Source organism: Atractosteus spatula, chromosome 7, assembly GCF_055471065.1.
Source record: "Atractosteus spatula isolate fAtrSpa1 chromosome 7, fAtrSpa1.hap1, whole genome shotgun sequence".
NCBI classification, from domain to species: domain Eukaryota; kingdom Metazoa; phylum Chordata; class Actinopteri; order Semionotiformes; family Lepisosteidae; genus Atractosteus; species Atractosteus spatula.
Genome location: NC_142712.1, coordinates 18,149,284 through 18,162,221, shown reverse-complemented (window position 1 = coordinate 18,162,221; position 12,938 = coordinate 18,149,284). Strand labels below are relative to the sequence as shown.

The window sequence follows — 12,938 nt, the reverse complement described above, 5'->3', positions numbered from 1 at the left end:
ACATTGTTTAGAATCAGAACCAAAGTATCTGAGCTAGGAAGCTCAATCTACAGTCAGAATGAGTGCTTTTGCTGTTTGAACCACTCGGCGATATTCTGTATTTTTTGCTTTTAACACCTAATACAGCTACAAAGTTTTTTTTTATCTAAGCTATAATCTGTAACACTTCTTTCAACTTCAAATTAAGCCAGACAACTTTTTTCTGCATATACAGTGTTCATCGATGGAACTGAATCCATCAACTTTTACACTGACTTTCAGAAATTCAAGCAGTAAATTTAGTTCAGCAGCGTAAGTTACAATTAAATTAAAGAAACATCATAGATCTGGTTAAATGCTAGTTTTGCCTTGATGAGCCTGGCTGATAGAAGAGGTCACTACAAAAAAGGAGTCACATGACGCATTCACCTGACTATCGAAAGCAGCAACATTTTAAAATAGAAAAAGGCGACATTACTTAATGTCCTCTTCCTTCAAAAGGAAGGATGACTTAAACGCTGGTTAGAGTAGCTTAATTTAAATTTCAGGATGTTGGTTTTCACTGCAGTTGTGTTAAACATTGCAATTCCTGAGCTACAGTCTGGATGCGTTTGTACACGTATTGTGTTTCTAAGGTTATTTTAACTGTTTATCAACTGTTTCCAACAATACAACGTCATCTGAAGCAGAGGCAATTTAGCTTTCCAACTCAAAAAGCACTTCAACTTACAAGCTTTTTCACTAGACATTTTTAAGTAGTAATCCTATGCTTAGAACGCTTTTTTAGCAAGTTTATAAAAACATCCAAGTAACTAAGTCAACACAGGTGGCAAATGTTTTAATGCTCATACAACATGTTGGCCAAACTGCATTAGAATGCTAAACAGTCTGTTTCTCTGAAGCATCCAGAGAAAAGTCAATTTGTTTATCTCTCTTCATTAAAATAATACACAAACTTACATATAACCCTGTACAGCTTAATGCACTTAAGCAGCATGTCAGATAAAAGCCAATTTCTGTTTGATTGCTAGACAGAGTGAGTAACGCTGGGGTCAGTGACCTGCATCTTATAGTAACAGAAACCTACCTTTTGCCAACAGAAATAGTGTCCAGCAGCTTCTCATAATCTGTTTAGCATCAGCTCCTGCATTTCCTCTGAAGAAAACAACAGAGCAAACATGAGATCATCTAATTAAGAGTTTAAGGACAATATCACAATATCATTATAGCACTGACATTGTGGCAGTAATATTAAATACAAAGTATTAAATCATTTTCAGTAAAAGCTGACCACATAAGTTATTTTAAAGTTAGGTAAAAACAAAACAGCAGCCTGCCCATAGTTGTTTTTCAGCTATTTTATACACTTATACTTAGTTCCTGGGAACTTATAGCAATGCCTTAAATAACTGATGAAAACACTGTACAAGATCCAACAAGACTAACACATGCAAGACTAATGGCGAAGCAGAGGCAGAATCCACTTGCTCTCGTTATCTCCATCCAGTTTACTGCATTTTAGTGTTGGAAAATAAAAACATTATTAATGTTCTGAGTTCAGTGAGACTACTGTATGCGTGTAATGATACTTAATACTTCAGATTTCAGATTTATTTTGAGAAAATACTCCTAGTATCCTTTTTCCTTCTCCATTTTCACAAAATTTTGAGGAGAATATGCCTCTTATTTACATAAGAGAAAGGAACAGAAGAAGAGTCTGAATATGGCTCTTGGGAATTTCCACACATTTTCAAAAACAGCTTTGGGCTTCTTCAGTGATATGTTAATAATAACTAGCTGCTGAGCACTATTGCCTGACAGTTCCAATTTAATTCCGATGGGAGGTTTTACTGCGTGGAGCTTGCATGAGCTACATTGGTTTATGAGGATTTCTGCAAGGTGCTTTTGTTTCTCCACACCTATAAGACTTTAAAGTTAGGTTTGGCAGTAGGGGGTTGGGAAAAGGTTTCTTGTCAAGGAGATTTTATAAATGCAGGGTTTGTTTTCAGCACAACCAAATAAAAGGCTACCTGACCGTTTTGAAGATTTGTTTTAATTAAAAAGATAGTTAATTTACTGTTATTGCTTATTTTTACTAATGACGCATGAAGCACAGACAGTCGACAACCTTAAGCTTTTCTAAGAAAGAATATTCCTGGTATGTCCATTACTACTAAGGATGGAGTCAAATGGGTTCAACTTACATGTACGTATTATCAGAGACAGCAATGTAGATTTTACCACATGTCCTGAAAGAAAAGAAAAAAGGTTTAATCTACAATTTAAGCAGTTTTTCCCCCACAAAGGCTCACTATTTTTACAACACATTTTAGGAATAAATTGTATAGCTTTAACACACACGAACCCTAATAAAGAGTTTTCCCCAAACAAAACCTTTGTAAATGTAAGGCTTTCTACAACTGGTAGAATTAAAATTTTTGGCAGAGTGCTGCCCAAGATTTTATACTGAAAGTCCAGTTGGCTGCAAGAACTTGATATTACCAGCCTATTACAAACAGTAGCTTCCTGGTTCATCAGAGAAGAGAGAAGATTGGGCTGCTGAGGCAGTGTCTAGGTTTACCCACAGCTCCATCCAGAAATGTCTTATGATCTTATTTTAATTTATCCTGGTACACAAACGTTTTGTTTCTTTTTCATTTGGGAATTCACTATTTTTGCAATTTCCACCCAATTTGGAATAGCCAAATTGTTTTTCAGTTCTTGGCCCATAACTACACACAGGGAAGAATGAGGAGATGTACGCTGCCTCCTCCAAACCGTGCATCTTCGAGCCACTTGTCTTTTAACTTGGCGCAGGCAATAGCCCTGTACTGGAGGTACGGTGGCGAATGGAGGAGTCGTCCCAATTTAAATTGGAGGAGGAGTCCCAAACTTACAGAGCTGTACTCCTGCAAGCACCTGGGTGACTGCAGGGGTCACTGTGTCACCAAGAGCACAGACTACCCCCCGTCCCTATACTTTGCTCATCCCATAACTGGCCAAGTGCAGCCTCTTGGTGAATCCCAGTCATATTTGGCTATTGACACAACCCTGGTTTTTATCTGTAACAGAGCTCAAGCCTCAATGGGACTTGTCCCATGCAATTCATTCAAAGGTGCAGCTCACGTTTACATCTTTATAGTGTGAAGCTAATGCCATTAGATCTATAGCTACATATAGCTTCTGCATACTATTTCATACATCCCTTCTTATATTTTTCATTCCTATCTGGAAAATTCTGAATGTGGTTAAAAGGCGTCATCTTATTTACCCACCAGCCTCGCAGGTGCATCCTACGAGCTGCAGAGGGTGCTGTTGTTCAGTCAGCCAAGGATCCCACAACTGAACAGGCCTCATTCATCCCTAGAAGCACTCAGCCCATTGGACTCCACTACTCCACCCTCCTCAGAGCTCCTAGCCACTGGGATCTAATGGCACGCCCAGATTCAATCTGGTGATCACTGACCCACACACACACTCTGCAGAGGCCTTTTCCATTTAAATAGGCATGGTAGTGTTTAACACTTATTTTGCTGGACATAAAACACCATATCAAAACTCTAAAGGTAAATGACCAGAGGGTGGGAAGCTTCCATTTAAAGTAAATGCAGATTAACTAGTTGCCTCATTTTTAACACAAGTACGTTATGACTATTCATTAGAAGATTAAATAAAAGATGGGTATTCAAGTCTCTCACTTTCTGAAAAAATATTAAAAGGACAGCATTTATATTTTTTGAACCACACAAATGTAAATATCAAATCCTACCAAGTCTAAACACCACTAAAGAGCTCTCATAAGCAAAAAAAAAAACTGCTGAAAACCTTTATCATACAAATCTTCAAAAGCATTTGGTCTTACATTTAACACTTATCTGATAAAGGGGAGCAGTACAGCAGAAGAGAAAGTGCCTCCAACAGAATCAGTTGACTCAAGAAGCTCACTGAAACATACTTGTATTTGTTAACTAAAGTCATGGCAGACGTGGTTGTTCCCTGTAACAGTCATTGTCCCTTCATTCTACCTTTGCAGACACTCCAAAGCCCAGGGTCACTGGGCAACTGAATGACTGCTCTTGCTCCAGCTTAGCAAGCACATACTGTACCACCTCACCTTCCACCAGCACTAGAAGATAAGCTTCTCCCCATCTTCAGGGTAACAGTTTTGGATCACCACAAAGCTAACTTGTATGTCAATGCACTTCTGAAATAGGAGGTTTGGGTAAAGTAATGAAATAATAAAGTAGCAAAAGCCTGTAACAATTTAACTACCAAAAACAAGAAGCTGTTATTTGGTGGGGTTTTTTAAATTAACACCACATCTGCTGACGGAAAATAATTAACAAGTGACGAGTATTGAAATTGGATGCACAAAAAACGAATGATGAACAAGTCCCAAATCTACCAATCCGAATAGAATAAAAACAACCTTTCGTGAGTCAAGGAAATTTAAGAATAATCTCATTATAGCTATGAGATTTCCGTGTAAAGCTAAAGCATTATAAAGCTAAGCACTGAAGGTGAGTCATCTTTTCCCCAACAATGATGTGAGCAGGTTATTTCATACCTTTCCTAATGGTACAGGACATAAAACTCTTTTATACTGTGACTAAAATACATTCAGTTCAACATTCAATGAAGCAACCGACTCAAATTAAAATTCAAAGTGATCACTGCTGCCCTCTAGAGATGCTTTAATAAAATTGATCCGATCTGACAAAGAGTGAGAAGCCCTTATTCAGTTTTACTGAATACCTTTTGTCTAGAGAAACCATATAAGTGCTTGGATTACCAATCATGACTTGGACTTAAGTGCAAACACCAGGTCTTTTTTCCCCAATCACTTATTTACCAGTGCTGAACCACAGGATGTTTGTCAGCTCCTCATTGATTTTACCGATTCTGAAAGAGCCAAATAAATATGTTTGCTGCCACACTGCGTTGAAAACTATTAAAGACCATACCTAAAAAGTCAGGAAGGAGACACTTTCATTATATTAAGCTGTCAAGCCTGAAGTGAAAGAAATGCAACAAAAACACCGGTGAGCTAAAAAAAAAAAACTAAGAATGAAGAACACAATCCTGTAAGTATGAAGAGTAAATATCAAGCATGTACCATGATAAAAATTGATAAAAAGTGCCACCATGGTATTGGATTCATCCAGGATGGTGGTTCAGAACAGAAAGAGACTGAGTGCAGATGCAGACTGTAAATAAATAACTATACCTTTCATCTTAGAAAACTAAATCACTCTTTAAAAGTTATAATTTAGCATAAGTACATTTTTTTATTTTTCACAATTGACCAGCAATTTTAAACTACCTAACCAGCTTAAAATCACATGACAGATTACCAGTTCAGCAATACAGAGGGTGTGAAATTTTACAGTGTCATTCACAACACACTTCTTGACTTTCAAATACCGCTGCCTGTCTGCAAAACAGTGTGAGGGAGCCCCTTAGTGGCCACAACGCTGTACTCACCGTTCAAACCTCTGAAACAGAGCTAGCAGGACTTCATACTTCTTTTCAAGTCTGGACACTGCAGTATTCACTTTAACACTGATGGTATCCATGTTGATGTCCATCTTCTTCAAAAGGTTAAAAAACTCAACAACACTGAAAGAGAAACAGGACATCAGCTGGCCGTTATTTCACCCACCATGTTCTAAATTAAGTCCTCCTTTGTGCAATAAAATAGAATTTCATTCACTCTTATTAATTAATTACTAAAGGAAGGCTTCTGTTAAGCATCCACACATAGCAAATATTATGTTTTGTTACCCACATTTTAAGCTGTAAATGGAATAGTTTAACCTTTTAAATTAAGGAAAGTCCATATATTGTATTCCTTCTGTCAACATAAGGAAGATGCAGTATATCGGCATACAGGTATACTAGACTGCTTGTTACAGAAGTTAAAGACATTGTTTAAACTCACACCACACCAGCAACATTTCCATTTCTCCAATATCTTGGTGGAAGGGCTAAACTGACTCTCGGTCAATCCCATATCAAACAAGATGAGAAAGTGTGTGACCATGTGAAAAAACAGATATACTCACTTCAGACCCACTGTCTTCTGTACCTCCGTGATTGTGAAAGTCATGGCATCCAGGTCTGTAGCAGCTACAAATATACAGGCACCCCAGTGTTTGCGGTTGGTGTCCTAAAGAAAATTCAAAAGAGAAAACGTGAAGAGTTTTCTTAACCTTGTATTTAATAGGACAGATATGGATTATGCAGAGTTTCACAGTACTGCCCAAACTAAACTGAACCATTGCTGCATAAAGACTTGCAGTCTCTTTCCAAGGGCAAAATTTTCACTTAACAAGCAGGCTTTCAATGTTTCAGATTTTATTTTTGAACATTTCACATCCATTAAAACTATTCAACTTGATTCCTTAAAGCTATAAGCTTTTTTACCGTCATTTCTTGATTAAGACTCTTGAGAAAGTGTTCATAAAGAACATATACAACAACATAATTTTCTTATTAAAGAGGTTTTCTTGTAGGTCACATTTATATATTCCTTATCCTACTTTATTTTTTTCTTGTTTATGCCCAATGTAGCCTCTAATTATTTTCCCCTCATAATTCACCAGATGTATCAAGGGATGTTAAAACTGTATAATTAACAGACTACAGATCAGCTTGTTTGCTCTTGAATAAAGACGATGACTATGAGGGACAATATTGAAGTCAAACAAATGAACCTCTTCTGAAACAACTATATAACATGAACCCAAGAACATATGGAAACTAAAGGACTATTAACAATAGGTGGCACTTTTACTCAGAAGGTTATGAGAATCTGAAGCTGATACTCTGGTTACTTTAAAGAAAAAGATAAAAGATCCTTATATTAGCTACTAACAACCAAACCAGTAAACCTTTTGTCATTCTTATATCCTTATCCTTGCAAATTCGTGTTCAAGGATATGACCATCACATATGCAGTATACACTGGCAGGAAGTTCGTAATGTCTCAAGAAAAAACATGTTATAATTATTCAGTTAGGATAAGGAGTCCGCTTAATTATTAACTGAAGATTAAAAGGAGGGAGAGAGGTGAAATAAGGGGCAGTGCGGTGGCTCTGTGGCTAAGGATCTGCGCCTGTGGCTGGAAGGTTGCTGGTTTGTATCCTGCGGCCGACAGGCAGAGGAATCCTACTCCATTGGGCACCTGAGCAAGGCCTTTAACCCCAACTGCTCCATGGGCACTATATAAATGGCTGACCCTGCGCTCTGACCCCGAGCTTCTCTCCCTGTCTGTGTGTCTCATGGAGAGCAAGTTGGGGTATGCGAAAAGACACATTCCTAATGCAAGAAATTGTATATGGCTAATAAATTGATCTTATCTAAATAAAAGTTTTCAAGTTTCAAGTTTTCAAGACTGTCCTTTAGCTATATTTACAGTGAGGCTACCCCAATACAGGGTATTCATACTAAGCAGGAGGTATTGTACTGAGTGGCACCATATTTGACTGGCACAGTGAAAAATAAAATAGCAATTGATTCAAATATTGTGCTGCAGGGGTGAAATCAGAAAACCCTTTGGTTCTAAAATTCTACACTTGAAATGGTTTAATAACCATTAATGTTTTAATAACCAGAATCTTATCAAGACTTTTTTAAATAAAAATTTGCCTCACTCATTAGAACCTTTCATTCAAAAAGACCTTAAAACACTTCACATACAGGACAACATCCACTTCATTCACAAGTGAAATGTCCCACCTGGGTGATACATGGCAGTCATTTTGCACCTGCAGCCCATTACACAGCAGATCATGTGGAGAGGTGAAAAACAGCTTCACCAATTAATTTAAGGAGGAACTTAAGGGAGGTCAGATTGCACAAGCCCAGAGTGGAATTAAAGCATTACACTGGGGTGAACACCCCCATTCTTTAGAACACTGACAGGGGAACTTTAACTTTAAAGGTCACCTAAAGGATAACACCTCCTACAGAACACTGTCCCCAGTGCTTTTGTTTTGGAAATTCTGGTTCAGGGGAATGACTGCCACCTGGTGGTCCACTACCATCACTTGCATTGCCAACTCAGTTTTCCTTGGAGGTCTCCAAAACCCAGCAGTGAACAGGCCTAGCTTTGCTTAACTTCTGAGATCTGAAAAGTCAGGCTACAGAGGTGGTAGCACTGACAGGCACCTTTAGGATACCAGCTTCCATATCATCATGTATCATATTTCCTCTCCAGTACTTACAAGAACAATATCCACCGAGGCCACCATCGTCTCCCATATTTTCCAGGCCAGGTTGCACACTTCATCTGTCACTCTCAGCTCCTGGCACAGCGAGACAAACGGCAGCTCCTTGTCTTTGTGCCTGAAACAACAATAGCTTGGCCTGAAAACTGCAGCATGGAAACTCATTGCAGCACAGCTGTTGTATTTGAAGGCCTTATTTGGAGAAGGCAAAAAAACACTGCAAAGACCAGGCAAACCATAAATATATTCCTACAGGAACAAGCAGTTATTAACTACATACTGGAAAGGAAAAAAGAACAGGTTATGCAATGCTGCTATGAAGTCCATAAAATGATACAATTCTCAATTCTCCACAATAAGCTACGGAAACAGCCTACAGGGCTAGTCTCTTGACAGTGAGAACTAAGCATCCCAACCTATGTAACAGTTTTACACAAGGAGAATTTTGCCTGACCAAAAAAATGCTTCAATTACCTTCAAGACTAACAGTCTTACTAAATAATGGTGATGGAGGATAAATCCACTGATTCAGTGTACATAATATATGCTCCTCATTACAGCTAGTCAACTTTAACCAAAAGTAAAATGCATGTGAATTAATTATCTGTTTTAACCTCCTGGAACACATCCGAAATTGATAAGTTCTAAACACTCACCTTAAAGTGGTCGAAAGCTGGAGCTCCTAACTACACCTGTGAACTGTTAATCCTTTACAAACACATATCGGTTGCCCCTTTTGGACACGGGCCTTGTTTCAATACCAAGTGAGAGGCTGATGCTCTGAACACTCGGAAATCTAGATCTAAAAAGAAATAGTTTTCGATCCCAGAACAGTTGGTGATCACTCACAGGTAGTGATCCACAACAAACTTATCACTCAGGTTGACTCATATAAATACTTAGGAGTACACATAGACCGTAACCTGTGCTGGTCTACTCATGTTGAGAGTGTTTGCTCCAAAGTTCAGCAGCGCTTATATTTCCTGCGAAGACTAAGAGAAGGAAGTAATGCTACTCTTCTACCGTGCTGTAATCGAGAGCATTATCAGGTATGGTATTTCAGTGTGGTTTGGTAATCTATCAGCTCATTTTAAATTGCAAATTACCCACATCATCCAGACAGCTTTGAAAGTCATGGGAGTGAAACAGCACCCCTCCCTGCAGACAATCTTTGAAAAATCCATAATCAAACAGGCAGGAAAAATTATATCAGATTCTTCCCACATCCTCAACTTCCTTCTGGCAAAAGTTTTAGGGTTCCCAAATGTATGTCAAACCAATACAAATTTTTTGTCGTCATCTGCGGAATGATTGCCCAGTCCACATCAGACCACTCACTTTTACATTCTAGCTTTTAGTTGTATTAATTTATGGTTACCTGTCTCTTTCAAAAGTTTTATTGTATGGTGGCTGAAATGATGCATCATTAAAGGTGTATTAAGAATAGTTACTGTATAAACAGAGCTCATCCATGCAGAGTCCTTTCAACTTAATGATTTTTTTCTGCACTTGCTTCTCAGTCTTCTTGTTTTGTACAGGGGTAGCTTGCATACTATGACAGTTTTAAATTCCTGATCTGAACACTTCCACCTCAGTTGTTTATTATGTGAAGCTGTACAACAATATTTCCTCTCAGTGTTAAAAAATGATGGCAGTATTTAAGCCTCAACAGACAACAGAAATGTCTTGCAGTATTTAGTAATGAAGCAGATTTACCTATTTACTATTTTATTATTATGGAGTGGAATATTAGTTTGTGCCATGTGTTCTTATTCAAGCTGTAATTAACACAATAAATATTGCTTGATTGATGTACACATATAAGGCAGATTATCAAGTCATTACATTATTCTACACAGGTGATTGAGTGCTAAAGTGCCTGAGATTTTTAATATCTTAACACTGTAAGAATTAGACTGAAGTGATAGTTTATTCATGTAGTCCAGAGAAGCTTTGACATCGATGCTAATGTCCTACAAGTACATTCCCTATAAACTGGTGGAACACCACACATTCAGGTAGTTAATTAATAGACTGAGACAGAATATGGAAGAGAGCAAAAATAATAAATGTGTAAACATGCAAAGCCAGAATAAGCTTCCTAAACTGTGATGCAGTGCAAACGATTGCAAAGGAATAAAAAGCTGAGACAGTGTGACACCAGTACCTGCTTTTGTAGACATACTTTATGGCTTTTTTTAACAATACTTTATAAATGAAACGATGCAATGTCAGCATTTAACCATAAACCACTTTTAAATAAAGCTGGAATCTAACATATGTGCTGTTGTGTTTGCTTTTCAACAATATCGTAGTGGGTTGTATTTTCACATCTGACTGGCATCAAGACCATTGCTTTAGTACCGAACTAAGACAGTTCTCAACAGGCACTGACAAAGTCAGCCTACTGTACTTATTTTTTTAGAATCAACAATAAACATGAACCAGAGAATACAAACGGTCGGTAGATTTAAAATTGAGAACAGGAGGAATCTAACACAAAGGGGTGTGGGTGACAGCTTTTCAACAATATTCTAGCATTTTAATCTATAAATAGATTTCTAGAATAAGTAATTGAAGCCTCCTAATATTTAAGGAACTTCAGTGGGTCACAATGAAGCTCAGTTCTCACTAAAAGTGATCTAACTTACAAATCTTACAAGAGGCATATCTTAACATGGAAAGGACTATGAAGCGCTGGGTTAAAATATCATTATAAACACTAGAGACTTCATATTGAGGTTTAAACGTACATTTTACTAACAACGCTCTACTTTAACTTTACGCTATTGTACTTTAGTTACATTTCAGCCATGATATCCACCTACATACGGTACACAAACTGGGACTGAATATCTTTCTGAACTTTAAACTCCATCTACCGTAAGCATATACACATAAAAAACGTCTGTATGGCCAGAGCAAAGACTAAAAGTTAAAAGGGCACATTTTAATAATGTATAATTGATGAGGACTGGAACCTATTTGACTAACACAGCAAACAAAAACGGAGTCTTTTTCACCGGCTAATGGGGGAAGTTTTTTTGTAAAAGAAAGCTACGAAATAAAAACATCGCGTAGTATCTGCACCTCTTGCATACGGAAGATTAGCAGTAGAAGAGAAAACCCCAAGTGACACTGTCAGCCTCATTCATGGGAATTTAAATCTCTGCGCTGCTCAAAGGCGAACATAACGGGTCCTACATTACACACGCTCAAAAGGTTTACACGCAGCATGACAGCTTGTCAAGTTAACCCAGCTCTTCCTCATGAAACAAAAGAGATTTTCGCTTTCTTGGCATCTGCTGTTACCTTTCAAGAGAGAGCTGGGGGCTCCTACCCGGCGTCCCGACGCGGTTGGTCTGTTTATCCTCCGCAGCCTTAGAAAGCTGAGCGCTCGGAGCCGCGCTGCGTCTTTTTGGAGGCATGTCAATGGCTTTAACAATATCCGAGTGCAAGTGTGATAGCGGAGAACCACTCCTGGAATCGCCGTCTTTGTCTTTGGATACTTTTTTGTTTGTTGTTGTTGTTGTTAAATCCCCCCCCCCTACACACGTTTGACAAGAAGTACTTCTGGTTTCAACTGATTCAGAGGGCACTCAAACCGCGGGAAAACTGCGAAATATCCTCCCTCCCTGCTCCGTCACTTCCTGTGGCATTTGGCCACTGCCCAGAGAAAGAAACTTGTAACAGTCGTAAGAATGAAAGAAAAAGTTAAACTTATTTGTTTACATAATAAATTGTATTGTTTATGTAAACATAAACCAAAGTGTAAAAAAAACCTCTGTAGTTCTCCGGACGAGACATGTTATTTTGTTGAAAAAGCCGTGCAATTGAAATTTAGCACGGTCCTCCCCCTTTTTAAATTATGTCACATGAGAGTCGTGAAGTACTTTTCGTGAAGTTTTGAAAACAAGTACCCCCAAAATCTTTAACAAATGATATTTATTTTTCTGCCGTTGTACTGCACGGTCATATAAATTAAATCATTCTTTCAAAACATATGATATTGTTCTCTGTATCCCAGCAGTAAGTATATATATTTTTTTTGTGGATTTAAATATTTGTGTAAATGTTATACTTTGGATCATGTTTATATGTAAACAATATAAATTAATATAAAACATATTACTTTTAATCAGAATTTACCCAGAATAAATTTAATTCTTCAGTGGTTCCTAATATATTTGGAAAACCTTTCTGTTATGTATATTGCACACAGAATGATACTCCAAAGCATTTTATGAAATTCTTTTAAATTCCTCATATAAAACTATATATCAGTTAAAGTGTAATGGAAAATATTAAAAGACTACATCAACCCCCATTTGTAGGTTTGGTTATTCTTGTTATTTGACCTGTTCTGGTTCTTACATTTCATAATATTTGTAACCTGTTATGCTAGACAGATGCTGGTGCTTGGTTTTCATCATTTACATTCTTTCCAGAAATATTCATTTCTTGATACTTTGAAAACACCGGGCCTCAGGACAGTTATGAAAGGGGTCTTCTGATAGTAAAATTGAGATTGTGATCTGGAACCTGGGTGCTTGAACTTTCACAGTCTCTCACCTGGTATAAACGTTTTTTACAAAGAGGAAGAAAAGACACATCTCACAAATCTGACAAGGCACCACACAAATCACAGAACAACATCTGTCTCTCATAAACAAGCATATCTTTGATAATGCAAAAAATAAAAGCAAAAGAGAAGAGAATTCCAAAACA

At 37.6% G+C, this 12,938-nt stretch overlaps 1 protein-coding gene across 1 annotated transcript in view; it reads right to left on the bottom strand.

Moving 5' to 3' along the window:
• Window positions 1-11,751, bottom strand: part of rb1 (retinoblastoma 1) — a 94,907-nt gene extending 83,156 nt beyond the window's left edge. Inside the window, exons 1-6 of the mRNA XM_088920177.1 lie at window positions 11,523-11,751; window positions 8,208-8,328; window positions 6,045-6,148; window positions 5,464-5,598; window positions 2,184-2,228; window positions 1,067-1,134 (exon numbers count right to left, since the gene is read on the bottom strand). Coding sequence (XP_088776303.1) covers window positions 1,067-1,134; window positions 2,184-2,228; window positions 5,464-5,598; window positions 6,045-6,148; window positions 8,208-8,328; window positions 11,523-11,638 — 589 coding nt within the window. The 5' untranslated portion in view covers window positions 11,639-11,751. The remainder of the gene's footprint in view (window positions 1-1,066; window positions 1,135-2,183; window positions 2,229-5,463; window positions 5,599-6,044; window positions 6,149-8,207; window positions 8,329-11,522) is intronic.
• Window positions 11,752-12,938: the final 1,187 nt, after the last annotated feature.